Source organism: Motacilla alba, chromosome 2 (assembly GCF_015832195.1).
Source record: "Motacilla alba alba isolate MOTALB_02 chromosome 2, Motacilla_alba_V1.0_pri, whole genome shotgun sequence".
Lineage (NCBI taxonomy): Eukaryota > Metazoa > Chordata > Aves > Passeriformes > Motacillidae > Motacilla > Motacilla alba.
Genome location: NC_052017.1, coordinates 1,091,680 through 1,119,425, shown reverse-complemented (window position 1 = coordinate 1,119,425; position 27,746 = coordinate 1,091,680). Strand labels below are relative to the sequence as shown.

General features: G+C 52.2%; 1 protein-coding gene across 1 annotated transcript in view; it reads left to right on the top strand.

The window, feature by feature from the left end:
* The window catches only part of PTH1R (parathyroid hormone 1 receptor), a 73,837-nt gene that overhangs the window by 8,616 nt on the left and 37,475 nt on the right, over positions 1 to 27,746 (top strand). Inside the window, exons 2-3 of the mRNA XM_038128243.1 lie at positions 16,150 to 16,255; positions 27,333 to 27,443. Coding sequence (XP_037984171.1) covers positions 16,150 to 16,255; positions 27,333 to 27,443 — 217 coding nt within the window. The remainder of the gene's footprint in view (positions 1 to 16,149; positions 16,256 to 27,332; positions 27,444 to 27,746) is intronic.

Genomic DNA, 27,746 nt, shown 5'->3' with positions numbered 1-27,746 from the left:
TTGGCCGTAGATGGCAGCAAACGTCTCGGAGCTTCCCGCTGAGTTTATTGGAGCCGGGAAAATTCCTGCATCCCGGAAAATTCCTGCATCCCGGAGAATTCCTGCATCCCTCTGCTGTGCGGGAATGGTCTCTTGTCCAAAAGAGAGGGAGCACGGGTGGGATCACGGCTGTTCCCATCCCGGGAGCTCCGGAGCAGCTCTGGCACCACCGGCAGCGCCTCCAGGCTCCTCAGCTCCTGGATACTGGGATGAACTGGGGGATGTGGAGGAGCCAAGCCTGGGGAGATCCTTGGGAATGGTCCTGGAGCTGATCCAGGAGGGATTGCCCTGCAAGGACAGGACAAGGAGCAGCACTTTCAGACCGGAAAAGGGGAGATTTATTTGGGATACTGGGAAGGAATTCCTGGCTGGGAATGTGGGGAGGGGCTGGGATGGAATTCCCAGAGCAGCCGGGGCTGCCCCTGGATCCCTGGAAGTGTCCAAGACCAGGCTGGACAGGGCTTGGAGCAGCCTGGGACAGTGGAAGTGTTCCTGGGACAAGATGAGCTTTAAGGTCTCTTCCAACCCAAACCAGTCTCAGATTCTGTGATTCCATGAAAAGTCTGCTCAGCCCGAGGCCCTAATTCCACAGAGGATATTCCCAAGTTCTTGGGAAGAGCAACAATAGAATTGTTGGGAGTCATCCTTCCCCTGCTGTCATTTCAGGGCCCCATCTCTAGGGATTTTGGGAAGGCTCCCAGTGTTTCCCAGCCATCCCTCTGTCCCGGGATCATTTACCAGGAGCTCCCTGGATCCCGTTTCCAGAGTGGAGCCATGTCCCAGTTCCATGGAATCCTGGAATGGTTTGGGATGGAAGCACTTTAAAACCCATCCCATTCCAGCCCCGTGCCATGGGCAGGGACAGCTCCCACCATCCCAGGCCGCTCCAAACCCCATCCAAGCAAAGAATCCAACACCTTCCCTGTGGCGGTTCCAGCTGCGGGTTTCTCTGGGTCTGGATTGAAGGCACTTGAGACAGGAGTTCGTGTTCAGACTCAGGGTTGGTTATTTCTTATCAGTGAAACAGCTTATCAGCTGTGAGTTCAGCAGCTTTGCATTAGAAGGCACAAAATGGCCAACAATCTCTTGTTCCAGGGCCTTTTCAGACTGAACTATCCAATTAAGAGCTGACACCTGGATTCTTTTCCCTTTTAACCCAAGAACTGATCCCACAGAGCAATGTGGACTTTTCTGCCCCATTACAAAATGCCACCCAAACCCATGGAGAAGGAGGGAGAAGAAGCATGAAGAAGAAACCCAGGAGGACACCCTGTGCCCTCCAGCTTGCTTCCATCCACAACACACTAAAAATCCCAAAACCTCAATTTCTCACCCAGTGACGCACCCACAGTTCTCTCCATAATCCATTTCACACTTCTGTGGATTCCAGTCTATCTTGAAGTCTGGGAAACTTTCTCCATGGATGAGGGTCAGAGTCAGTGCTGCCCTGGGGGTCAGGGCACCCCAGAGCAGACAGAGAAATATTCCTGGTGCTCTCGGGTTCCACACTTCCCTATCCCTTCTCCACCAAGGAGAGCCAGCCCTGCTGCTCCTCACTTTGCCTTGGCTTTCCCAAATCCCTGGATTCTCCCCCTCCAGCTCTTGGTTGCGCACTCCCTCAGCCAGGCTCAGCCCCTGGCTCTTCTCCAGAGCCTGGAATGCTGACTCCTGCCTGGTCCCTTCTCCTTTCATTTTCCTCTCAGGAGCAGAACCACCCAGGGAGGGGAGAGATGGCGTGAGCAGCAGTCTGGATTCCCCCATACAATTCCCTCTGGAATTCCAGGGCAGGAATGCTGTGGTTCCATAGGTTTTATCCCACAATTAGCAGGGTCTCTGTAATTAGCCCAGAGCAGGAATGCTGTGGTTCCATAGGTTTTATCCCACAATTAGCTTAATTTTCCCATAATTTTCTCTCTGCAATTAGCCCAAGATAGACAGAGCTGGCAAGGAAACTCCTCATCAGCCTAATTCCAAACTGTTGTAAAACCAGGGAATGGAAAAGGGACGGCGTCCATTTGTTTCCAATTGGGAAAAGTGCAGGGTTGGGATCCTTTGCCTTCCTGGGACATTGGGATACTCCAGAGTCAGGGTGTGGGGTCAAACCCAGTCCCAAACTTTCCTTGCTGATTTGGCTGCTCCTTTTCTTTATTTATCTCTTTCCCCGTTCCACATCTCGTCCTGATTTGGATTCCCAAATCTCCTCCGTTCCAGCCACAGGGCTGGTTTTATTCCAGGGAGTTTGCAGTTGGAAAATGCTCGCGTTCATCCCAAGAATCTGTGCCAGAGGAGAGATTCTGGTTCCTAAATGTTCCTAAACGTTCTCCCGAGCTGCAAAGGATCTGCTGAACTTCGACTTCATCCCTTTCCCAGCTTTATGGCTCCGCCAGCTTCTCCCAGTTTTCTTCATCCCTGCTCTCCTCTCCCACCAAAACTTTCCTTCCCACCCTATTTCCTGTGTCCTGCCATGGAGACATCCCTGTGTCTCAGGGACTGGACAATCCCTTCCACTGCCTGGGGCTGCTCAGGGATGGGATGGGATGGGAAGGGATGGGATGGGATGGGATGGGATGGGATGGGATGGGATGGGAGCAGGGAGGGCACTCTGCCCCTGCCCTGGGCACTGTGGGGTCACTCCTCGAGTGCTGTGCCCAGCTCTGGCCCCTCAGCTTGGGAAGGACGTTGAGACGCTCGAGCGCGGCCAGAGGAGGCAGCGAGGCTGGAGAGGGGCTGGCAACACAAACCCTGAGAGCAACCCCTGAGGGAGCTGGGGGTGCTCAGCCTGGAGAAAAGGAGACTCAGGGCTGCCCTCATCGCTCTCTGCAGCTCCTGAAAGGTGCCTGTGCTCAGCTGGGGCTGGGCTCTTTCTCCAGGCAGCGCTGACACAACCAGAGCACACAGCCTCGAGCTGCACCAGGGGAAATACAGGCTGGAGAGCAGGGAAAAGCTTTTCCCAGGAAGAGTGATAAAGTTCTGGAATGGCTGCCCGGGGAGGTGGTGGAGTCACCATCCCTGGGTGTGTTTAACAAAGCCTGGATGTGGCACTGGGTGCCAGGGTTGAGTTGAGCTGTTGGGGCTGGGTTGGACTCGATGATCTTGCAGGTCTCTTCCAACCTGGTCATTCTGGGAATTCTGGGAATTTTGCGATGATCGCCTCTGGGATCACTGTCTGGGGATGGAATTGTGGCTCCCAAATGTGGGTTCTCCCTCTTTCCCAAGAAAACCACTCAGAGATTGTCTCAGCCTGGGATTTTTTGCTCCAGGGTAGTTCTGAGCTCCCTGTCCTGCCCAAGCCTTGGGCAAAGTTCCGAGGTTCTGCAGCTCCAGGGGATGCTGTCCTTCAAAGCTCAGGGACCAGCTTTGGGCTGGAATTCCTCTGGCTCCACAGGAAATATTCCCAGAATCCAGCGAGACCCTCACTGTTCTGTCCTGGCACAAGGGAACCAAAGGCAACCTTTGGAATAAAATCCCACCAGGGCAGCTCAATCCTCTTGCTCCAAACTCCAAATCCCTGCCACATCCACCATTCCAAGTTCTCTGAACCTTTGGAGATCCCTAGGAGATGCTGTGGGGGGAAAGGGAAGAGATGGCATTCCAAACAGCATGCGGGGATGGCACTGGGAATCTTCTCCAGAAACCTTTGGAAAAGGTGTGGAAAAGCAGGATCTGGGCCTGGCAGAGGTGCAGAGGGAGCAGTCGGGTTTATTTGGGACACGAAGGAGACTGGGAGGTTGTTTTGGTTTGTTCCTGTCACGAGAAAAGCCAAACTCAAAATGTGTGGATGCCTCCAGAGTGTCCTTGAGGATTTCTTCCTAATCTAGGCAGGAATTCCAGGCTGAACTGGCCAGGGATGATTTTGTCAGTGTTTTTATAGAAATTCTGGGGTTTGACCCCAAATTCCAGCAGAAAGATGAAGAGGAAAGTTCACACCTGCCCTTAGGGAGAAATCCATCAGGATTTGGAGAATCCCAGAATGATTTGGGTTGGAAAGGACCTTAATGAAATAAATCCAATTTCCTTAGGGAATTAAATTTAAAAATGCCAATTTTGGACTGATTAAAGACTCCTCAGGATTCTGGTTTTTATTCAGGAATTCCACCCCATTCCAAGGGCAGGGACACCTCCCACTATCCCAGGCTGCTCCAAACCCCGTCCAGCCTGGCTTTGATCAATCCCAGGGATGAGACAGCCGCAACTTCTCAGGTCCTGCTCAAATCCAGCTTTTCCCAGCAGCCAGTGTGGGCTTTTCCAAGAGGAGCCGTGGCTTGGGCTGGGCTGACTCATCCCACAGAGCCCATCCCTGCCCTTCGTGGTGAGCAGGGGCTGCCACAAACTCTGCTCCCGATTTCGGTGCCGTGGGAGGTGAGGTGAGATCAGAGCAGTCGGAGCTGTGGCCGTGGTGTTTTGGAAAAGAAACCAAACCCCTGGATCTCCATGGCTTGGAATTAAAGCCCAAATCCCAATTTACTCTGGAATATTGTGTTCCCAACCAGGAAATCCTGCCTGGTTCCTCAGGGCGTTGGAGCACACATCTCCACCTCCTGTGGATGTGCTGCACACCATGATCCAAAATTCCTCCCCCATCCCCAGAACTCCAGAGTCGCTTTTCTGCCATTTCCAAATGTCCAGAAACTCTTCCCAAGTGCCTCAGGATTTCTCCCGGCACAGGGAGCTGCTCCTTAGCCACAGGAATTCCACCCAGATGGGCTGAAGCCATGAGGAGCAGTGATCTCCTGGCTGTGAACTTCCAAGAGAAGCCCAAATCCATCAGCACGGATTGAATCCCATCAGATTTGGTATGGGGAAGCAAAGTGCTCTTGGATCCGTGCCTAGAGGGAATGCTGCAACCCGTTTTCCATCTGAATTCCCTTTGGAAGAGATCCGTTTGTGCCCGGGGTGGGCAAAGGCGTGGAGGGGCTTCCCTCAGGTCTGCTGTGAACCCACCAAGACCCTGAGCCAGCTCCTGTGTCCCGGGAAACCTGAGCTCCTTCCCCTCCCTGCCTTTTCCTTTCGTCCCTCCTCCATCTGCTTCCCTAAGCCTGGCTTAGAGGAAGGCTCAGGACTAAAGCCCTGTGGATGCTGTCTGGGGCTGTGTTAACAGAAGGGGTTTCCCGTTGCAGCTCTTTCTTTCGGGCTCTCTGACTCCAGGTGCCAGAGGCCACATTTCCCTTCTCCTTTCCAAGCCCTCTTTCCGTGCTCGCTGCTTCCAGTCGGGATTCGTCACCCACTGGGAGCAGCTGCTGTGGGAGTCGGGAGGCCGCCACTGCAGGGCCCAGTGTCCCATGGCGGTGACAGGGGACAGCAGTGGGAATTCTCCCAAGGAAAGCAGGCCCAGGGTCAGCTGAGCCCAGCTGGGCTTTTCCAACCCCATTCCTGGCTCCAAAGGGGCCAAACTCCACATTTCAGGAGATACGGAAGAAGCTCCATGGTAAAAATGTGTGGTGTAACATCCCTCCCTCTCCTCATCCATGTTTATTTTCCAACCTCCGACTCCTGAATAAAAACCAGACTCCTGAGGAGTCTTTAATCAGCCCAAAATTGGAGTTTTTTAAATTGAACTCTCTAGGGAAATTTGATTTATTTCATTTTGTGTTCGTGCACATCTGGGGCTGGACATGGATCATCTGCAGGGTCCCTTCCAGCCCTGACCGTGCCATGATCCTCCCTTGCAACTCCAACTTTCCAAAAGCTTGGAATATATTGGAGAACTTGGAATCAATCTGATTTTTAGCTGAGCTGCTGAAGCTGGTCAGAGTCTGGAAAATCCCCCGGGAGAGAGGGGAGAGAAATGGAACCGTTGGTGACCTTGAGAGCTTGAAGTTCAAACTTGCCCTGGGTTTTATTACCCAGCGAGGCATCCAGAGTCCAGGCTGGGACAAACTGGAATTCCCTGCATCCATTGTTTACTCACGGATTTGCTGGCATGAACTATTCCTAGATACAAAACTCCAGACGGAATTCCCGCCGTTATTCCAGAACAAAGCCCATTTCTCACGGATGAGATCCCCATCTCCTTTTCAGGAGGCATCCAATCTTTTTTTTTTTTTTTTTTTTGGATGGAGAGGAGTCTGTGCTAAATTTAAGGCCCAGACAGGAGTAAATTCATCATCCCAAAGTCACGGGCCTGGGTGTGCCCCGAAATTCCCGGTGCCGCTCCAAGCGTTTCTAACCGCGGCACCCGTAACGCGATATCCGCACGTGCTGAGAGCCAGCTCCGTCGGGATATTCCTGGATACAAACCCCGGATTGTGGCTGTGGGATTCTCGGCTGGGGTCTCAGTAAGGGATCCTTCCCCAGCTGACGTCAGCGGGGAGGCTCGATTTCCACCGGCCGAAATTCCAGGTCTTTTTGCCGTGTCTCGGAGGGGCTGGGGATGCTGGGAGAATTTGCGCCATTCCCGCTGTGATAGGGATTGGAAAATAGCACCGAGGGCTGGGAAAAAAAATGCAGCCCTGCCCTTCCCAGCTCTGGGATGAGGGGCACGAAGGGAAGACGCCAATGGATGTTGGGTTTTTATGAGCCAGGCCTGGGAATGTGAGGCTTAAATATCCTTTTCCCCTTGGTTTTAAGGTGAAGGAGATTGCACTGAGATTGGATTTGGGGAAGGAATTCCTGGCTGGGAGGGTGGGGAGGGGCTGGGATAGAATTCCCAGAGAAGCTGTAGCTGCCCCTGCATCCCTGGAAGTGTCCAAGGCCAGGTTGGACATTGGGATTTGGACCACTCTGGGATAGTGGGAGGTGTCCCTGCCCACGGCAGGGGTGGGAATGGGTGACCCTCAAGTTCCCTTCCATCCCAAACCATTCCCTGATTAATTCCCTGATGTGGGACAGCCAGCCCAAGTTCAGCCAGGCCTGGGGTGACTAAATCAGGCTCAGCTTGTTCTGGGAATGACCAATGGATTGCGGGACACGCCCAGATCTGCAGTGGGAAGTGGTGGGAAGGATTCTCCTCTCAGTGATGGGATGACCCTGGGGAGAAATCCCATTGTCAGGGTATCCCTGATGTCTGAGAAAAGCGGGATGAACCAAGCTCAGCGGCGACCAGGAAAGCCCAGCAGGACCAGGTGGCCTCAGCTTTGGTGTCAGAGCTGGGATAGCCTGGCCTAAAGTCCAAACAACACGGGCAGAGGTGGAAAGTTGGGATCACAGGATGTTGCGGATGGGCAGTGCAGGGAGGGGAACGGGGTGACCCCAAAATTTGGGGAGGTCACCTGGGGCTGGTTGGGAAGGCTCAGCTCAGGGAATCAGCATTTAAGCCAGACCCAGGGAGAACGAGGTCTTAGGCTGGTGGGGACTACTTAAATGCATCTTGTTAAAAATAATAATAGGGAATGGCCTTTTCCAGCACACACCCAGAGCTCCTGGCAGCATCTTCACAGCTGTGTCCAAAAATCCCAATCAGGAATAGTCACAATTAAGAATATTCCCTGATGGCAGAGCTGGGAGATTTCCAGAGCCATAAAAACTCATTCCTTTCGCCTCTGATTTCCAGTTTTCCTTCTCTGGTTTTCTGATGGAAAATCCCAGTTTGCCTGCAGGGGGAAAGTGCAGGAGGCACCTGCCCAGCTCAGGTTTTCCTTTCCCAGTATTTTCATGTCATCCTGATCCCAGAGTCACAGAATTCCAGAGTCAGGGAATTCCAGAGTGAGGAAACTGCCACTGTGCCAAGTTGATCCAAGTTTTATCCTTGGGCACTTCCAGGGATGGGGCATCCCTCGAGTCCTGCTCCAGTCTCACCTTCTCGCAGCTCCCCGACATCCCCGTGATTCCAATGGAATTTTTTCCCCCTCTGTTTCTTGTTGACAGCCAGGTGGAGGCTCCAAAGCAGGATGTGAGCACTGTTTGTTGGAATCCCTGCACCAACCTCATCCCAAAAAAAGTCTGTTTTCATCCGGACAAAAACTCATTACTTGTTTTACGGGCTTGTGGATGGGCACGGGCCTTGTTTTGGAATCCAAGGGGAACTTCTGGAAAAGCTTCCAGCTGGGACAGTGAAACACAGGGAGATATTTTTAGTGTGGGGTTGTTGGGGTTTTTTTCCTTCCCATAAATCATGAGGATCTGCCTCTGTCCGTGCTGAAAAGGTCACGGGTAGCCGGGAATTTTTGGCTGTGCTGGAGGGATCAGCACATCCTTCATCCTGGAAAAGGTGATGGAATCTCAAGTGGGGGGTCCCCACCATTCGCAGGAGAAGCTGGTGATTAATAAGTGGCTTTTTTAAGGGAAAGCAGCAGCAGCAGGAAATAAATCCCAGCCCCAGCCAGGTGATCCATGATTCCCCACCACAAAGCTCTGGCTCCGGCAGGGAGCACTTGGAAGGAAAACTCGGTTGCAACACTTTTAAGGAGGCCGTGGCTTATCAGGAACATCTGTCCCTGCCTAAGCCGGGCTGTTGACTTTATAAAGCCCGAGTTAACAGGGCAAAGCCCGGGATTGGCATCGGGAACAGCAGTTCTGGGAAAGGCCCGTGGAGAGGAGGGTGCAGAGGAGCGGGAGGAAGGCTCGAGCCCCTTTGGGTGGCGGAGCCGCTCCCTGTGAGCTCATCCCAGACTCCCTTTACAGCCTCCCAGGGAAAAGAGGCACTTTTAGGGAATGATTTAAGGAATGATTCATGGCCCTGTTTACGTGTCTGGGTTAGGAGGAGATAAATCACTCCTGGCACTGCAGGCACCGCCGGCTCCAACAAACCAAACACCGCCTGGATCCGCTCGGGATTTCACTCGGGATCAAACTGCTCCGGCCTCCGGCGGCGCGTGGCCCCGGCCCAGCAGAGAGCAGGCATGGGGCTTATGCCATGCCCAGGAATAGTCTGGGATGAAGGAATGGGGCAGCCCACGAGTCTGGGTGCTGCTCCAGAGCCAGAGGGGTTCCCCAGCCGTAACTCATCCCCTCAGGAATACAAATCCCAGATATTTTGAGCAGATCGGGGCTGGCACGGACACGGCCCAAGGTGTCCAGCTCCAGTGGGATCTGCACGGATCAGCCAGATCCTCCCAAAATGGGATTTAAAAAAGGCTTTGGGCCACATGGACTTGCCTGGCCTGTTTTATTTGGTTCCAAACCGAGTTGCAACTGGGAAGGCAAGTGTGGACGGGATAGAGGAAGGGTTAGGTGGGATATCGGGAAGGAATTCCTGGCTGGGAGGGTGGTGAGGAGCTGGGATGGAATTCCCAGAGAAGCTGTGGCTGCCCCTGGATCCCTGGAAGTGTCCAAGGTTAGACACTGGGGCCTGGAGCAACCTGGGATAGTGGAAGGTGTCCCTGCGTGGCAGGGGTGGGACTGGGATCATCCTTAAGGTCCTTTCCAACCCAAACCATTCCCTGATTCCATGATAAAGCAGTAGGATGTGTTATTTCCTCTGATAATCTCCCTTCTCCCACTCGTTTATTCCATGTTTTTCATGGAGATCTGTCTGAGCCTGGTTTTCCCTGTGTTTATGGACAGTCTGGAATTTGGGTCACCGATGGATTGGGGGAGCACTGACTCACAGAGCAAAGGCATCACCACCTGCAGCCTCGTGTCTCACAGGGAAAAATCCAGGGGATTTTCCACACAAATCCAACAGGGAGGCAAAAATAAGAAACCTTCAGGGACTGACCCAACTAAGGAATTTGTTATTCCAAGAGAGGGATGGAAACCAGGAGCTGGAGTCAGAGGGGGAATATGAAGAGACAGGAAGTGTCCAGGGCCAGGTTGGACACGGGGGCTTGGAGCATCCTGGGACAGTGGGAATTGTCCCTGCCCATGGCTGGGGTGGCACTGGATGATCCTTGAGGTCCCTTCCAACCCAAACCATCCCATGCTGGTGCCGGATGTTTGGATTCTCTGATGCAAACCCGCAGCCCCTCTCCCAAAAGTGATTCCCGGGATTCCTGCCCTGGATAAGATCCAGACCCGGGATCCTTCCCGTGGCTGCAGCGATGCTCCAACCTGGGCCAGGGAGCAGCCTCTGTGACATCAGCCTTGCTGGGGTGACATCCAGGCCAGGTGACATCCTCCCACTCTGGAAATCCTTCTTTTCCTGCCCTAACCTCCAGATCTCCGGGATATGGAGCTCAGTGGTGGAAATGGATGGGCACAGCCCCACCCCACCACGGCAGCTTCCATCCTGAGGGACAATTCCCTGCCCAATCCATTCTGGATCGTGTCCCTGCTGTCCCCAGTGTCTCCTGGGACGTGCCCTCAGTCCTGGTGGTGCTGCCCACACGGATGATGATCCCGAGGGAGCAGCTGTTGGCACCGGGAGCTCTCCGAGGTTTCCCTGCTCCGGCTGTGGCTCCTGGCACACATGGAGCAGTGGGAATGTGGCCCAGAGCTGCCCCACGGCCTTGGCACAGCATTCCCAGGGCATGGATTCCGCCTCTCCCTGCGGTCCCATCCCACCGGCGGACGTGAGCTGGCAGGAGTCAATCCCAAATCCCTGCTGGGGCAGTGGGGAGGGATGTGGGATTGACCATTCCAGCAGAAATATCTTGGGATCGTCCCCCCAGCCCCTTTAGGGACATCAAGGATGGCAAAGGGAGAGTTTTGCTTCCAGCTCAATTTCTCCCGATGGGAGGGAAGAAGGGAGGGCTGCTGCAGGTCTGTGCCTCTGGAAAAGGGAATTGCTGGGATTAGGGTGCAGCTGGATGTCTGAACAAATGCTCCAGGGAAAGGAGCGGGTTATCCTGACCCAAAGGGTTTGTGCTGCCCCAGGTTTGCAAGCTGCAGCAGGGAAGTCATGCCAAGGTTTTGCCTCTCTCCCAGAATTCCTGGGCTGCCTGAGGCCACGGGGTGATCCTGTGTTGATTCCCAGTCAGGGCTGCTGGAAGGTGAGGGGTTGGTGTTTTGGAAGGAGGAAAAACCATGGAAATGGGGGAAAAAAATAAGGGAAAAAAGGAATCAATCCCAGCATGGGCTGGAGCGGCTGCATTGGGATTTCAGTCAGACCTTTGGGTAATCCACCCATGGGAAGGCTGGAATTTGGGAGCAGGAGCTTTTTTTCCCATTCCTCGTGTAGGCAGAGCAGCCCCCAATCCCAGGGGAAGAGAAATTCCTGCGTTTCCAGCTCACTGCTCCCAAATCCATCTCTTCCTCCCCTCCTCCTGAGGCAGAGGACCAAAAATTTTGAGATAGTCCAAAGGGATGAGGCAGGGAAAGGGGAGAAGCTTTTCTGGGCCTGTGGGAAACTGAGGCAGGATCTGCTTTTCACATTCCCGGATGGAATTCCTTAGGGAGCTTGGGGTCACAGAGGTGTGCAGGATCTGAATGTCTGGAGTTCAGTAAGACAAGATCACTCAGAATTCCCAGGTGAATCCTGAGGATGTTTTGCCTCTTGAGGGATATTCCAGGTTTCTACCTGGAGCAGGACCACAGAGGGGCCACAGGTGATCCCAAATCCTGGCACTGCACCTTCAGGAGACTTGGAGTCACCTCCACAGGTCCCTTTTGGCTTGAAAAGTTGGGCTGGAGAGGACAAGGACTTCTCCAGGATGACCAGGATGGGATTCCTGGGAATATCGGAGACATTTTGGTTGGGATCAATCATTCCTGAAGCGCAGAATGCCATGGGTGTTGTTGATGATCCGGGAATAGAATTCCAACCCCTGCTGACCCCTCTGCACCAGCTCCATGCTCCGACCTCTGGGAAGGACATCTCTTGAGATGAAATTATGGGAATGAGAGGAAATTATTGGAATGAGAGGAAATTATGGGAATTTTCTCCTTGCTTGGGAGTTGTTTTTTCCATAGCTCAGCCTCTCGGGTCCCACCTCCTTTGCTCCAGGGGTGGAAAACACAAAATCCTTTGGGACTGACAAATGTTGTCCCTAAATTCCTGTTCCTGGAAAGACACCACACATCTCAGTTCTCCTGGGTAAGTGTCATGCGCTGACTGCAATTCGTGAATTCCCAATCCCTGGAAGTGTCCAAGGGCAGGCTGGATGGGGCTTGGAGCACCCTGGGATAGTGGAAAATGTCCTTGCACAGGGAATGGGATGATCCTTAAGGTCCTTTCCAACCCAAACCATTCCAGAACTGCAATGTTTTCCCTTTTCCCTTCTTTCTCCTCCACCCCCTTTCCCCTTCCCAGCAATTCCCTGTCGCTCTCCCAGCAGATCCCAGCATTCCCTGCCCTCAATCCCAACAAATCCCTTTGCCTGGAGCTGCTTTTTGAGCTGCTGCCAGGGAAGTGGCGCAGAAAGGACCCCGTCATTCCCCAAAATGAAGCCCAAAATGAGGATGAGCGGGAGCTCCCCGGGGCCATTGGGGGTTCGCTTTCACGGCCGGGACATCAGCCAGGGAATGGAAATTCCAGAGGACATCCTCATCCTACCCCACGGACTCCAGAGGGGCAAGGAGAGGGAGAAAAAGGGATCTCAATGGATTTTACAGCCTCGGGATAAAGTTGTTGTGTCCCCCTTCCCTTTGGCATTTCTGCATTCTCCGGACAAGGAGGGAAAAGGGACATTCCCAGATCTTTTCCCCATGAGGAGCTTTTATTTTCCAGCAAAACCCATAAGTGGGAGGAGAGAAGGGGATGGTTGATCAAGAGGAGCAGGTGGGATTTGGTTGGAAAACCAGGAAGCCCAGAGAGGAGCCTCCATCCCTTCCAGGTGCTCCTGGGATTTTAGGAACAAAGGGAAAAACATCCCTCAGGATAAAACTATTCCTCGGATAAACTGAATGCCAAGGAACTCAGTGCAGGAATTTCTGCTGGGGAAATTTAGGGAAAGCTGATTTAAAGGGATTTGCTGGCAGCTTTTAAAGGGATTAAGTCTGCAGGGACAGGATAACCTCGACCTCTTCCTCCAAAACAGCTGGATTTGGGAGCTGGGCCCATCTGGGACAATTTCTGCCTTCCCTTGGATGTTCCTCTTGCTCCCAGAATTCCCATCAGCAAAAATTCCTCCTCAAAAATCTTCTCAGTGCTCCTGAGTGCCCAATTAATGGGAAAAAATGGGGTGGGGGGAAATGAAATCCCAAATCCAATTTATTTCAGGTGCTGGTTTGAGGATGGAATAAATTCCAGCTGCTCTGGGCAGGAAAATACTATAGGAGGAGTTCTGAGGGAATAGCTCAGGTTGGTAAATCCCACCCTGGATATTCCCAGTTTTTCATCAGGGCAGGGATCATTGGGAAAAATATATCCTGTATTTATTCCTTTCTGATGGATAAAGGGTTTTACCAGGATGAGAGACTTTTTTGGGGATAAAAAGGTGAAGGCACGTGGGAATTGGATAAAAGAGGAGGGAATTGTTGAATATGGGAATCTTGAGGATGTTTTGGCACTGGAATTCACTGGGGTGAAAAATTCCCAGTACCTTTTCTCTCCATTTTCATTGTCCTGAGCAGAATGCGCAGGGAGTTCATGGAATAAACTGAGCAAATTCCGGATATTATGTGGATCTGGGGACTCTCAGCATGGCACAGGTGGCCTTAAAAAGAGAGGAAATCCGTGGATATTGGTGAAAATATCCCTTTTTTGGCCTATTTTCCATCCTAGCCCCACTCCAGGAGGTGCCAGTTTAGGAAAAGAGGCGACACTTGCGGGCTGCCACCTCCCAGCTTTGGGGCAGTTTAGGACATTCCTGCCCCCGGGATTTGCATCCAGGCTCTGGATTTTCCCAGCTCCTGCTGGGTTTGGGCTTTGCTCATTTGTCTGATCCTGGCTGGGATTTGTTGGGATTTTTCAGCCCTTGCTCTCCTCTCCTGAATCTCAAATGCTGCAAATTAGGGATTCATTTCCCTCCTCTCATCTCATTCTGGGACCTCCATCCCTGTTTTCCTCCCTTCCAAAGGGATCCAAATCCCCCCCAGAGCAGTGGCTGCTTCATTCCCAGCACTTCCCACCCATTCCCAAATCCTGAAGCCCCACCTGGGCACTCCTGGAAGTGAAGCCACTTCTTTTGCTGCCTGGGAATCTCCAGATTCAAAAAAATTGGCGCAAAGGGTTTAAGCAAGGCTGTCCCCTAGTATTTTTTTGGATCAGGTGTTGGGATTGCTTTTCCAAGGGAAAGCTTTGCCCAGCCAGAGCCAAACGAGCCTTGGATCAGGAAATTGTCACAAGGATAATATCCCCATGGATTCTTTTCACCTTGGACAGCCAGGCTGGGAAGAGGGGCAGGGGATTTAATTTTGCCTTAAAATCAGGAGATCCAGGGCAGGAAAATCCAAGGAAAATCAGGAAGACATGCAGTCCAGGAGGTGAAATTCCTCCAGCAGCTGGAAGATCCAAAGGTGCTCCTGGTTTTTGAGCTCTGGGTGTTTGTGCTGTCCCACCTGCTGTCCCTTGATCCCAGATCTGAGGATTCCAGGGCTGGATAATCCCCAGTCCTTGGGGATCTTTCAGCCCCATGGAGGCACAAGGGGTTGGGACAGAGGGAATGCCAAGTCCCAAACTCCCATCTCTCAGCCTGGTTTTCCCTGGATGTTTGATGGGATTTATCCAACACCATTCCACAATTTTCCCAAAAGCTTTTGATAACTGATGTCTTCCAACACCAGGATTCAGTGAAAATCTCTGGTTTAATCCATACATTTATTTACATTTGCATTTCCACCCCTTTGACCAAGGGAAAACCCAAAGTCAGGTCCTAAATCGATTTTTTTTTTATCATTTAAACCATTTTCTGGGAGGAGAGGAGGGAATGTGGGATCAGTTTTGGTGGATTTTTTTTAAGGATAGGGCAGGTTTAGGAAATAAAACCTGAGCTGAGCTCGGAGCTCTGTCTCTGCCCAGCTCCAGGCCCAGCTCTTGGAGACTTTCCCCCTTTATTTCTGGGAATGAAAATGTGTTTTCTGTGCATCCCTCCAAGCACAGCCAGAGCAGCCGAGGGCTGAGCGTGCTTGGGATGAATCCCTTGGAATTCCTGAGGTCCCATCCCTCTAAATCCAGCCTAACTCCTCCAGCTTCGGTGGAATCGCTCCGGCTTTGTACGGATCCAAGCGCCAGCGGGAGCTGACCCCGAGCTTTTCTGTTCCCAATCCAAGCTGAAATGAGGGATGGTGCCTTAAATGTGGACAGGCCAAACATCTGGGAAGGGCTGGAATCGCTCCCATTAACGTGGACGCGGTTTGGAAGCGACTCCCGCTTGTGAAGGGTTTTCAGCCTGGATTTGTTCCAAGGACACGAAAACCCAACTCCTGTTTTACTCCCGGCCCCTTATCAGATTGAACTCCACGGCTGCGTGTCTGTTGCCCCCGTTCCTCTCCCTGGGAGCCCACTGGGAAATCGAATCCTGGTTTATTTGGGAGCTGGGATTCATTAACCCTCGTTATGTCATTTGGAGGGAGGTGGTGTCGGGAGTTAATTTGCCCTCAGCTGGTTCCTGTTACTGGCTTGGCAAAGGGGATGGGCTGGAAAGGGGGGAAGGAACCTGGATTTGGGATAGGGATGGCTTGGGGAGTGCAGGGAATCATGGGATGGGTTGGTTGGGAGGGATCTTAAGGATTATCCCAATCCCATCCCATTCCATGGGCAGGGACACCTCCCACTGTCCCAAGGTGCTCCAACCTGGCCTTGGGCACTTCCAGGAATCCAGGGGCAGCCACAGCTGCTCTGGGAATTCCATTCCAGCCGGGAATTCCTTCCCAATCTCCCATCCATCCCTGCCCTCTGGCATTGGGAGCCATTCCCTGTGTCCTGTCCCTCTAGGCCTTGTCCCCAGTCCCTCTCCAGGTCTCCTGGAGCCCCTCCAGGTCTCCTGGAGCAGAGGGTGGGGAGATGCTGTCAGCTCCCAGTTGTGCCTGGGACAGATCCCTCCACACATTCCTGGGATTCAGGCAGGAGCCAGACACCTGTGGATGAAATCTGCTTGCAGAGGAGGAAGCAGCACGCAGGTTGTAATTCCAAAGAGGAGAGGGGTCCTTGGCATTAAATTATTTACCAGGAATGTTTTCCTCCTGGAGAGCAGCCTCATCCCTGCAGTCTGGGATGCTCCATCCCAAAGCTGCTGCTTCCACGTGTGAATGTGCACGATGGGATCGGCTCCATGGATGGGAATTCCATGGAGGAGCTGCTCCTTGGGACACAACTGCAGAGCAAACCAGGATTCTCAGGGCGAGGCTGAGGAAATTACGGATGCAGAGGAGGGTTTGGAATTGGAGCTTGACCTCTCTGTCCCCTCGCTGCAGGTGGATGCCGACGATGTCATCACCAAGGAGGAGCAGATCTTCCTCCTGCTGAAGGCCAAGGCCAAGTGCGAGCGCCACCTGAAAGCCAAGGTGCCCAAGGTGCACGGTGAGTGCTCCCAAATTCCGGGGCTGGATCCACCCCTGCTCCTTCCAGCCCTTCCCCTCAGCCCCACCTGCTGGGAGCAGGGAGGGAAGGAGGCACTTGGAGCATCCCAGCAAATCGGTTTCTCAGGATAGTCCATGGGGAGGAGGTTTGGAAAGCAAAGCTGTCCCAGACTTGCTCTGCTCTAGAATTCCAAACTCCGAGGGTCCAGGAGGATGCGGAAGTTGTGGAATTACAGCCCTGGTTGTTATACCCAGTGCACAGGAGAGAGCACCAACCACCAGCTCTGCCGGGATCACAGAATTCCAGAATGGGTTGGGAGGAACCTCAAAGATCCCGTTCCACCCCTCTGGAATGGGCAGGGACACCTCCCACTCTCCCAGGGTTAGACCACCAGGTTATCCACTGTCCAAAGCTCCAACCTGGCCTTGGGCACTGCCAGGGATCCAGGGGCAGCCTCAGCTGCTCTGGGAATTCCATCCCAGCACCTCCCCACCCTCCCAGCCAGGAATTCCATCCCACTCTCCCATCCATCCCTGCCCTCTGGCAGTGGGAGCCATTCCCTGTGTCCTGTCCCTCCAGGCCTTGTCCCCAGTCCCTCTCCAGCTCTGCTGGAGCTCCTTCAGGCCCTGACAGGGGCTCTGAGCTCTCCCTGGAGCTTCTCCTCTCCAGGTGAACATTCCCAGCTCTCCCAGCCTGGCTCCAGCCCTGCAGCAGCTCTGGGGCCTCCTCTGGACTTGTTCCAGAGGAGAGCCACTATTCCAAATCCCAAAAATCCTTTGCAACCAGCGATAGGGAAAACAAAACATCGCTCCAAGACCTTTCTCCTTCCCCACTCTCTCTCCTCGGAAGGGCCCGAGCTCAGCTGAGCCTCTTCCTTCCACTTCCTTTCTATTTTGGGCTGGAAAATCACTGCCAGCTGTGGAGAACTCTCTGATGTGGAGAGCAAAGCCCTCACCCCCCGCTGGCTCCTTCCCTCACATCCCCAAGTGTTAATTCCTGAGGGATCCTTCAGTCCCCGGGGTGGGTGTCCTGCCCCACTTCCCTCAATTTCCCTGGAAAATGGGAAAATCCACGATGTCCCTGCACCTCGGCTCTCCCTTCCCTCAGGGAATGCTGTGGGAAAGGCCCCCAAATCCAGCTTCACCACCTGCCCTCCCGGTGCCTTTGGAAACGCCAGCAAGGGGCCATAAAACCCCAGCTTTCCTTTGATTCCCAGCCTCCTGTTTTCCATCAGGAAACCTCAAGCCACATCCTCTGCTGCTCCTTTGTCCCCTCACCCCGTGCCCAATTAACACCTCGTTAATGAGCACGTGTGCAGAGGCATTTCCTGCTGGTGTCTCGCTGCCCACCTGGGACAGATCCCACTCCCTTTTCCAGCTTTTCCGAGGCAGCATTTGGGATCAATCCCCCTTCGCTGCAGGCAGGGATGGGGATGTGATCGACAGACGGATTTCGGGCTCCTTCCCAACGGCAGAGCAAAGGAAGCAGATCCCAAGGATTTGGAGACCCCGTGGTTTTGGTCCCGGTTGGAGACCTGGGTCTGGGACTGGGACAGAAAACTTCCAATATCCGGTGGTTTAATCCTGTGGACACAAATCCTGCCCCTGGAAAGAGCTGTCCTGAGCTCCTCAGACTCCATCCTCTACAGCAAATCCAATCCCAAATAGTCCAAGAGGAGGAATCACATGGATTTCAAGGCTTTGGAGGCTTCACTCATTAGCAGAAGATAATTAGATCCAAGTAATCTGTACTAATCCAAAGGCAGAATGAATTCCCACTCAACCTTTTGCAAGGAATGTTTTTTTAGCATTTAGCACCCCAGAAATTCCCTCTGGGAGTTCCCAAACAAGGCAGGGGTTTGCCAGACTGCCCCTGAGATGGTTTAAGGAGTTTGTGGTCCTAACAAAGAGTTTTCCAATTTGGAAAAGTTCTTCCCACTTTTCAGAGGAGCTGCCGTCTACAGATTTTAGGATTTCAGATGCCCTTGGACGCAGGGAAAGCAGCTGGGTCCAGTGCTTTCCTCCTTGGATGATCAAGAATTTGGGATGTGGTGTCTATTTTGGGACATCCAGACCTGTGCCTTCCTAATCCAGAGGGAAGATCTCATCCCGTTACCTCTTCCCCCACTGCAGATCCCAAAGAAAAATCTGGGAAGGGCAACAAAAATCTGGGAAGGGCAACAATCTTCACCGTTATGATGCTCCAGCTCCTATTCACAGATAGGATTTAAAAGCAAAATTTTCTGAGGAAAACTAGGGTTGGCTTGGAGCAAAACAAATCCTGGATTTGGTTTCTAGTTGATCCATGGTCAAATCCATGCTGGGTTTGTCATTCCAAAGGGAAAAGGACAGGCCCATAAAGGGGCAGCAGTTTTGGGGAGATCCTCAGGAAAACACATCCCACAGTTATCCAAGGATGGGATTTGTCCAGCCTTTCTTAGGGAGTGGTTTGTAGTGAGGGGTAAGATCCACGTTCAGCTCTGCTGGAAGGGATCTTCCTGCAGAGCCAGAATCCCTCTGGGATCATCCTGGAGCAGCTCCAGTAGAGGGCCAACCCTGCCGACAGCCCAGCGGTGTCGGATGTTTGGGAAAGGAGAAAGTTTCCACTTAAAATTCCTGACCCAGCTTGAGGGGGATCTCTCCTGGGAAACTCCTCACCACAAGGGTCGTAGGAAAAGAGTCTTTGACCCCATTCCAGAAAGTGGGAACATGTCCTGGCTGACAGGGTTGATATTCCAAAGAAAAATCTTAGGAAACAAAAAGGTTAAAACCCTCTGAAATTCCAGACTTTCTTCAGACACAGTTCATGTGTAAAAACTCCAAATTCCCCTTTTTTAACCCCCTAAAAAGTTTGGAATTCTGTCTTATGTGAGGATGAGGTCCCTCCTCTCCTCCTGGAGGGCTCACAGGGATCCTCTGGCCCCCGGCCACCTCCCAGGTGTCTCTGAGCCCTGGCTCCTGATCCATGTGGCTCCCACATGGATCTGTGCCATGGGGAGCCGAGGCTGAGCTGCTCCAGGAGCTTCCAAAGAGCCCCATCAGGATTCGTGCGTCATCTCCACCTTTGGCTGAGGCACCGAGGGCTGGAGACCCAAAACACGAAACCAAAAAAACCCCAAAACCCTTCCCCCACAAGCATTTGGTTTCCTCCTTTTCTCTTTTTTTCCCCCCCTCCCCCTTTTTCCCTTAAATTTAGTCTCCAGATGAAAGCCTTTGGGAAAGAACAGGAAACCCAAAAATTTCTCTTCTCCCGACACAAATATTCCATCCCGGCCCTGGTGGGCAGCTGATGCCACCCCAAAGTTAAACCTGGAAGGGGATGAAGTGAAACTCCCAGCCCTGAGCCGTCAGACCTGACTCTTTTTTTAATGCATGAATTAAAAGCTTGTCTTTCCCTGGTTTGGAAAAGGAGATGGGACATTTTGTGGGGAAAGAAGAGGGAGTTTTGCACAACCCTGTCATTAGCAAAGGCCATGGCCAACCCTTTCTCTGAGCCTGAGGTGTTGCAGCTCCAAACTGGGTTGTTTTTTTAATAAATAAACCTATTTTCCCAGGAAAGGTGTTATTTTTAGTTGGGGATCTGGGTCTATTTACCTGGGTTGTGCATCCCAGCTTGGTTTCACTGTCCCTAAAGGACCTGGAGCTGACTCCGGGCTCTCCCTTGCCTTGAGGAACCCCAAAATCTGCTCCGGGTTTCCTCTGCAGAGGGTCCAGCATCATCCCCTGAAGCCAGGAGCTCCCAGAGGTTGGGAGAAGCCTCAGGTACCTCAGAAATTAAGGGAGACCGAGGCAGCCTAAGCCCTGAACACACCAGCCCTCCATAAATCCATAACTGCTCCAGCTACTTCCATCTTCTCCCAGTTTCTGTTCTCAGCCCTTGCAGATGTGGCCCAAATTCCACAAAAAAAAACCCCGAATTATTCCTTGTGAAAATATTCCCAGCACAGTTTTAGCTTGGAAAAGCTGTCACTGCCCCAGTGGACACCAGCTGGGGGGTCAACATGGACAAGGAGAGCTTCTAGGATGGAATTATGGACGAGGAGAGTGTCTAGGATGGAATTATGGACTGGGAGAGCTTCTAGGATGGAATTATGGACCAGGAGAGTGTCTAGGATGGAATTATGGACCGGGAGAGCTTCTAGGATGGAATTATGGACCAGGAGAGTGTCTAGGATGGAATTATGGACCGGGAGAGCTTCTAATATGGAATTATGGACCAGGAGACTTTTGAGGATGGAATCACAGACCCGACTGTTCTCCTGGAGTGTGAGGGAGTTCAGAGCCATGGATATGAACCGTGATGGACTTCAAGGAGCTGAACGTGGGACGTGGCCTCTACCTGCAGATTTTTTTCGGCCTGGGGCTCCCAGTCCTACTGAGGAATGTCCACAGAGCGGCCAAATAGGGTTTGGAACTCATGGGAGGGATGGATCTTGGGAATTACGAGAGGCACAGGTGGTCTGTGGTTTAGATTTGTAAAGGAACACGGAGAAAGGGTGGAAAGCATTCCAAAGGGTGGCTGAACTCTAATGCTAATTATCAATCTTGTTTTAATGATTGAGGTGAGTGATATTTTTCCCTCTCAGAGGGAGGCTGGAGGGGTTTGGAAGGCCTGGATGTGCTGGAATGAGGAAAGAACGGGATGTGGCAGCAGTGGCAGGTCGGGAGTTCCCGATGGGATAATGGAGGTTGAGTTTCTGTTCCTGGGTTGGGAAGCTGGGGGGTGGATGGGCCGTGTCCAGAACTGGCTGGTGAGGTCAGGAAGGTGTCTTTGGAGCTGGGTCATGGAATTGTCTGGTGGCCTTGGGACTGGGGTGAGCCAAGACGTGTTGTGACCTGGAACAGCTGCTGGCCCCCGTGTCCATCCCCTCCAATGTCCATTTCCTCCAGGGCTGAGCATGGAAGGGGCGTTCTGTCCATGAGACACTGGGCAAAGAGCAGAAAAGGTCTTTGAGCAGTGACAGACAGAAGATGCCTCTGCCCATGGCCATGGAACTTCTGGAGTGGGTCCAATGGAGCTCAGCAAGGTTCTGGAGCATCTCGGTGCCCAGGAAAGCCTGAGGGAGCTGGGGCTGCTCAGCCTGGAGAGGAGCCCCAGCTGAGAGGGGCCTCAGCCCTGGGCGTCCCTGTGTGCTCCTGAGTGTCCCTGGCTGTCCCCATGTGTGTCCCTGAGTGCGGGGAGGGGCAGAGCAGGGCCAGGCTCTGCTCCAGGACCCAGCGATGGCACCAGAGCCACGGGCAGGAACTGATCCCAGGAATTCTCCCGGCACAGGAGGCAGAACTTCTGCCCCGGGCAGTGCCCAGCCCTGAGCAGAGAGGCTGTGGGATCTCCCTCACCGGGGATATTCCAGAACTATCAGGACGTAATCCTGAGCCCTGTGCTCTGGGATGGCCCTGCTGGAGCAGGTGATCCATTGTGGTCCCTTCCAGGCTGATTCTGTTGCATCGGTGAGGATCTCAGCCCTCACGTCCTTCCGTTCTCTCCAAACAATGGGATCCACACACAGCTGGGTCACACCCCCCCTTCCTCCAGCCACACCCCCTGTAGACCAAGACAGCCCCAAAAGCAGCCCCTCATCCCCCCTTGCCCTCACAGCCAGGTTTGAAATCCATCTGCAAACCCCCAAACTAAATTCCTGCCCCTCCAAGCCCCCATTCCTCCCTTTTCCAATCCCAAAATAATTTCTCCCCTCTTCCTATCCCAAAACAATTCTCCTCCTTCCAATCTCAAAATTATTTCTCCCCCTTCCTACCCCAAAACAATTCCTCCTCTCTTCCTATCCCAAAACAATTCTCCCCCTTCCAATCCCAAAACATTCTCCCCCTTCCTATCCCCAAATGATTCTCCCCCTTCCTATCCCAAAACAATTCCTTCCCCTTCCTATCCGAAAACAATTCTTCTCACTTTCTATCCCAAAACAATTCCTTCCCCTTCCTATCCCAAAACGATTCTTCTCACTTTCTATCCCAAAACAATTCCTTCCCCTTCCTATCCCAAAACAAGCCTCCCCCTTCCAATCCCAAAACAAATTCTCTCCCTATCTCCAAATGATTTTTCCCCCTTCCTGTTCCAAAACAATTCCTTCCCCTTCCAATCCACAAATTATTTTCCCCCTTCCTATCCCAAAACAATTCCTCCCCCTTCCCATCCCAAAACGATTCCTCTCCCTTCCCATCCCAAAATGATTCCTCCCCCTTCCCATCCCAAAACGCCGCCTCATTTTTCTCGGTCGCTCCTCCCCGCCTGCTTCCAGTGCCCCAAATGTCCTTCCCGTAATGGAGTGACCACAATCACACAGCCTATTCCAACTGTGGTCTCCCGGGTGCCGGAATGAGCCGGGCTGATTTATATTCCGTGCCCCTGGATAAACACCTCGAGCCCGTGTTTGCGTTTGTGCAGCTGCCAAGGAGCCTCGCAGATGGTCTGAATGCCTTCTCCACATGCAAAGTGTCCTGTTCCGGCTGGAACGGGGATTGAGGCTGGGGGAAAGGAAAGGAGCAGGATGGGAAGGGAAAAGGGGGGTGGGATAGGAGCAGGAAGGAGGGAATGACTCTCCGTGCACCCTGAGCAGGGATGGCCCAAATCTGCTCCTACTTTTGTCTCTCCTACCAAAGCCACCTCTGGGATTCTGGGATTCTGACTTGGCTCAGGTGAGGGAGCGAAGTCGAGGAGTGAAATGAGGGATGCACTTGGGACAGCCCCTTCCCAAATTGTTCTGGGATCGGCCTTCCTGCCTTCCAGAGGGAAGTCCCGCAGCAATGATATCCAAGAGTGTTTTTGCTTGTTCCCGTCTTGGAATGACTTCTGCTTCCACGCCCCGAGATTCCAACCTTCAACGGGAAAGGATTAATCCAAGAGACGTCCTGGTGGACAAGAGCCAATGGCATCCTGGAGGGATCCCTTGCTTCCCTTCAGGTCTCATTTCTTCAGGAATGTCATCCAAGAGAGTTTTTGTTTGTTCCCATCCTGGAATGACTGCAACTTCCGCATGCTCCAAGGGGGAAGGATTAATCCAAGAGATGTCCTGGTGGGCAAGAGCCAATGGGATCCCTCCAGGATCCCTTGTTTCCCTTCAGGTCTCATTTCTCCAGCACTGAAGTGGTCAGTGGTGTCCTCAAATCACGAGGAATTCCAGTGCCATTCCCACCTTCCGCGTCTCCATCCATGAGAGACGCAGCTCTGGATTCGGAAGAGGCAAATCCCTGAGGGATGAACGGGATCAGCATTGCCTGGATGATGGATACAGACCCAAAACACTCTGGCATGTGGGATATGTGTGAGATTTCCTCGTTTTCTTAACAGTTTATGAATTCCTTGGGACTTCCATCAGCCATGAATCCTACTATTTCTTCCAAGGAAAGAAATGTTTGGCTTTTCCAGTTCCATGTCCTGAACTATCTGGATCGATCCAAACAGCACAGCGGAACCCTCAAACTCAGTTTCACCAGAATTCCAAGAGGTTTTCAATAAGCTTTTCCAACTGAATCCTTTGGAACTCTCTGTGCTTTGGAATATTGTTGCCAGTGTCTCAGGAGAGACTGATTTATCATGAACAGGCCAAACTCCCCCAATTTTCTGCTTTCTTCTTGGAATTCAGCCTGGATCTCCTTGGAGAAATGACCGGGAGAAAAGGAAAACAAAGGGAGAAGCCAAGTTGTTGATACTGTGAATGTTTTCATAAATTCAGGGGAAAAAATGTTTGGAGGAGCTCTCTGGGCAAACAAACAGAAAGGAATGGCTTGTTTGGATTCCAGCACAATGGGAAATATGGGATTTTCCCTTGCTGTTTTATCAGAGATTCATGGAATGATTTGGGTTTGGGAGGGGCCTTAAAGATTATCCAGTGCCACTTCTGCAATCGGCAGGGACAGCTCCCACTGTCCCAGGGTGATCCAAGCCCTGTCCAACCTGGTCTGGGACACTTCCAGGGATCCAGGGGCATCCACAAATTCTCTGGAAAGGCTGTTCCAGTGTTCCACCATTATATAAAAATATTTTAAATTACTATTTTTATAATAAAAAATTAAAATTATTTTTAAATTCATTCTTAAAATTATTAAATTTTTTTATAATTGTCATGATAAAAATTTCTTCCTTGTAATTGATGGGAATGAACCCTCCTGTGGTTTAAACCCATCCCTCCTTGTGCTCCCAGGAGGTCTCCTTAGACGGGAGGATTGGAGGGATTTGGGATAGGAGAGGAGGATGGCGAGGCTCCTCTGCAGGACACAGAGGGGACAAACAGCTTTTGGCTTTGTTGAACCCCAGGAATGTGGATCCAGCAATCCCAAAGCGCAGCCGCTCCTGATATCGGTCCATATTTCCATTTGAAAAAGGTTTCCCAAGACTTTCAGTCAATGTAGGAGCTCCTCAAATCATTCCAGGAGCTCCAGAGGCACCTGGCTTGACCTGTGGATGTTCCTCACCAGGTTTCCCTACCTGCAATCCCTGTTCCCAACCCAAATCCTCTCTCCTTCCCCCGTGGCTCCCGGGATTTTCAGGGAACAGCTGCGTTATCCTGAATTTTAGGGGGATGTGCAGGTGGCAGCTCCCAAATATCCACCCACCCTTCCCTTAACTCATCATTCATCACCGGGGAATTCCAGGAAGGAAACCATCACTGAGATGTTTTATCCCTCCTCCACATTTTCCTGGAATGGCTTTTCCAAGCAAGGAATGAGGAGAGAGAGGCCAGAGATGATGGAGAGGAGGGGGAAGAGATTTCTCTGGGGAGGTTCAACTCTTGGTTACAGCAACGGATCCTTCTGTTGGGAAGCCCAGACCCTTCCCGAATTTTGAGTCCCACTGGATTCTTATCAGGATTCAATACTCAGGATGACTCAGGATAATCCTTTGATGACTCAGGATTAAATAATTTAAGGAATCCTTTCCACGCGGAGGTCAAAATTTTAAATGCAACAGTCATCTTTTTAACTGTTTCTAGGGCAGCTCGTGGCTCCCCAAATCGTCCCCCCATAAAGCAGCAGTCCAGAGGAGTCCCACCACCGTTCCCTTCAGCTTTCGGGGAGGATTTTGGGGGCTCAAAGCACCCAAAAATCAATGATTGTGTGGTTTGGTATCAGTTTTCCATGTTTTCAGCACAAGGAGGATGCACTCACCACAAAATTCAGCGCCTTCTACTTTTCTGGCCACATATTTCGGTGGGATGCGAAATGAAACCTCTTAAAAGTGAAATTGCCCTTTGAAATTTGTGAAGATTTGGGAAAAGTGGGAGATTTCCCCTCTCATTTCAGAGCACTTTTGGAGGACTATTTTTCCCTCAGAGTTGTTTCTCCACTGTGTTTCTTTTAATGTTTACTCAAATTGATTTATTTTGTCATAAGAACTGATTTTATTTTAGGCAAGAGCACTTTGAGGGCTCCATTAAATCTTTATTTACTTTCTTGTCTGCAGAAAAGACGTCAAGGACATCAACATTTTGTCCTGAGCCAAATTTTGTGGGGCCCTGTGTTGTTTTTTGGTTTTTCCCTTTGTCTCTTGTACCTTCCAGAGAACTGAGAAATAAATAAGCTCTTTGTAAATTATCCTGCAAATAATGAGCCAGAGGGAAGGATTTTTCCCAGTTTTCATGAATAGGAAATGTATTTTTCTTCTCCTAAGAAGCAGAGAAAATGCAATAAATTATTTCCCTCTTTGTTTATCACGTGGATGTTCAGGAATTTTTGCTCCTGACCCTCACTCCCAGTTGGTGCTTTAGAAGAAAGCCCTGCGATTTGTCTGGTCCTTTTCATCCACACTAAATTAGAGATAAGAAATCAGCTGCTAAACGAGGAGGGTTTCAGTGTTTTTCATGTCCTAAAAACCACCAAACTGAGTTAATCCGTGTCGGCTCTGAGCCTGGACCAGCCAAAGGGCTTTGAAGCAATCCTGGTTTTCCTTTAATCTTGGGGAATCACGCTGGTGAGCAAGGGTGAATTCCTGGGTGGTGGGAAGCTTTGATTTCTATGGATCGTGCCGAGATCTTGGCCCCGTTTGGATTTCCACAAGTCTGGAATTTTTTTGCGGGTACCACAAGGAGGTTTTGGCGGATCAGAGCAGGTGGTTCCTGTTCCATTTGATTCCCAGGTAACTCCTGCGTCCCGCACTCGATAACCTCGTGCCTGAGGGCAGACGCAGCTCTGGGAGCAGATTTGGGGCAGATCTGCCACTTTGAGCGTTTCACGCTCAATATTGCACTGCAGCTGCAGCTCCATGGGTGGGTGCAGTTACCTTCCCAAAGCAGGGGAGTTCCCTCAGGACACGGAGCTGGGAGCGAGCAATGCCTCGGGGGACTGTGGAGCCCTTCAAAGAGATCTGGACAGGTTGGGGAGATGGGTAGGGAGGAAACTTCTGGAAGTTTCAGCAAGGGCAAGAGCAGGTCCTGGACCTGGGAAGATCATCCTATTCCAACCCTGCCATGGCAGGGACACCTCCCACTGTCCCAGGCTTGTCCAACCTGGCCTTGGACACTTCCAGGGATCCAGGGGCAGACACAGCTGCTCTGGGAATTCCATCCCAGCCCCTCCCCACCCTCCCAGCCAGGAATTCCTTCCCCGTATCCCATCTAAGTCTACTTCTTTCAGCTCAAAGCCATTCCCTGTGTCCTGTCCCTCCAGGCCTTGTCCCCAGTCCCTCTCCAGCTCTCCTGGAGCCCCTTCAGGCCCTGCCAGGGGCTCTGAGCTCTCCCTGGAGCTTTCCCTTCTCCAGGTGAACATTCCTGGCTCTCCCAGCCTGGCTCCAGAGCAGAGGGGCTCCAGCCCTGGGAGAAACTTCTTTGGAGTTGCCTCCTCTGGATCTCTCCTGCAGTTCCACATCATTCTGATCCTGGGGATCCCAGAGCTGGACACAGTTTGTCCTTGTGGAATAAAAACTTGAGATGATTTGCACCTTCTAGAGCCACACTCTAAGAAGGAATTGGCAATATTCCTAGGACGAGTTTCCCTGTCCTAGGGAATTCCCTGGAATGATCCATGGAATGCCAGCGCTGGTTCTTCACGGAGAGCCCCCCAAGCAGGGGGGCACCGGTGTCACCTCCGCAGGTGCAGTGACTCCTCTTTGTCCCCGTTCTCTCCCACAGATGGCTTCTGCCTTCCGGAGTGGGACGGCATCGTGTGCTGGCCCGAGGGCGTGCCCGGCAAGGTGGTGGCCATGCCCTGCCCGGAGTACATCTACGACTTCAACCACAAGGGTGAGTGCGGAACCCAGCGCCTGCACAGGCCCTTCCTGACAGCCAGGAAATTCCAAATTCCCCTCATCGTCCCTTTCTTCTCACGTGGTGCCTCCCTTCTGAGCAGGAGTGAAGCCAGGGGGAGAGGGGAAGGGAGGAAGGCAGGAAGGCAGGAAGGCAGGCAGGAAGGCAGGCAGGCAGGAAGGAAGGAAGGAAGGAAGGCAGGAAGGAAGGAAGGAAGGCAGGCAGGAAGGAAGGAAGGCAGGAAGGCAGGAAGGAAGGCAGGAAGGAAGGCAGGAAGGAAGGCAGGAAGGAAGGAAGGCA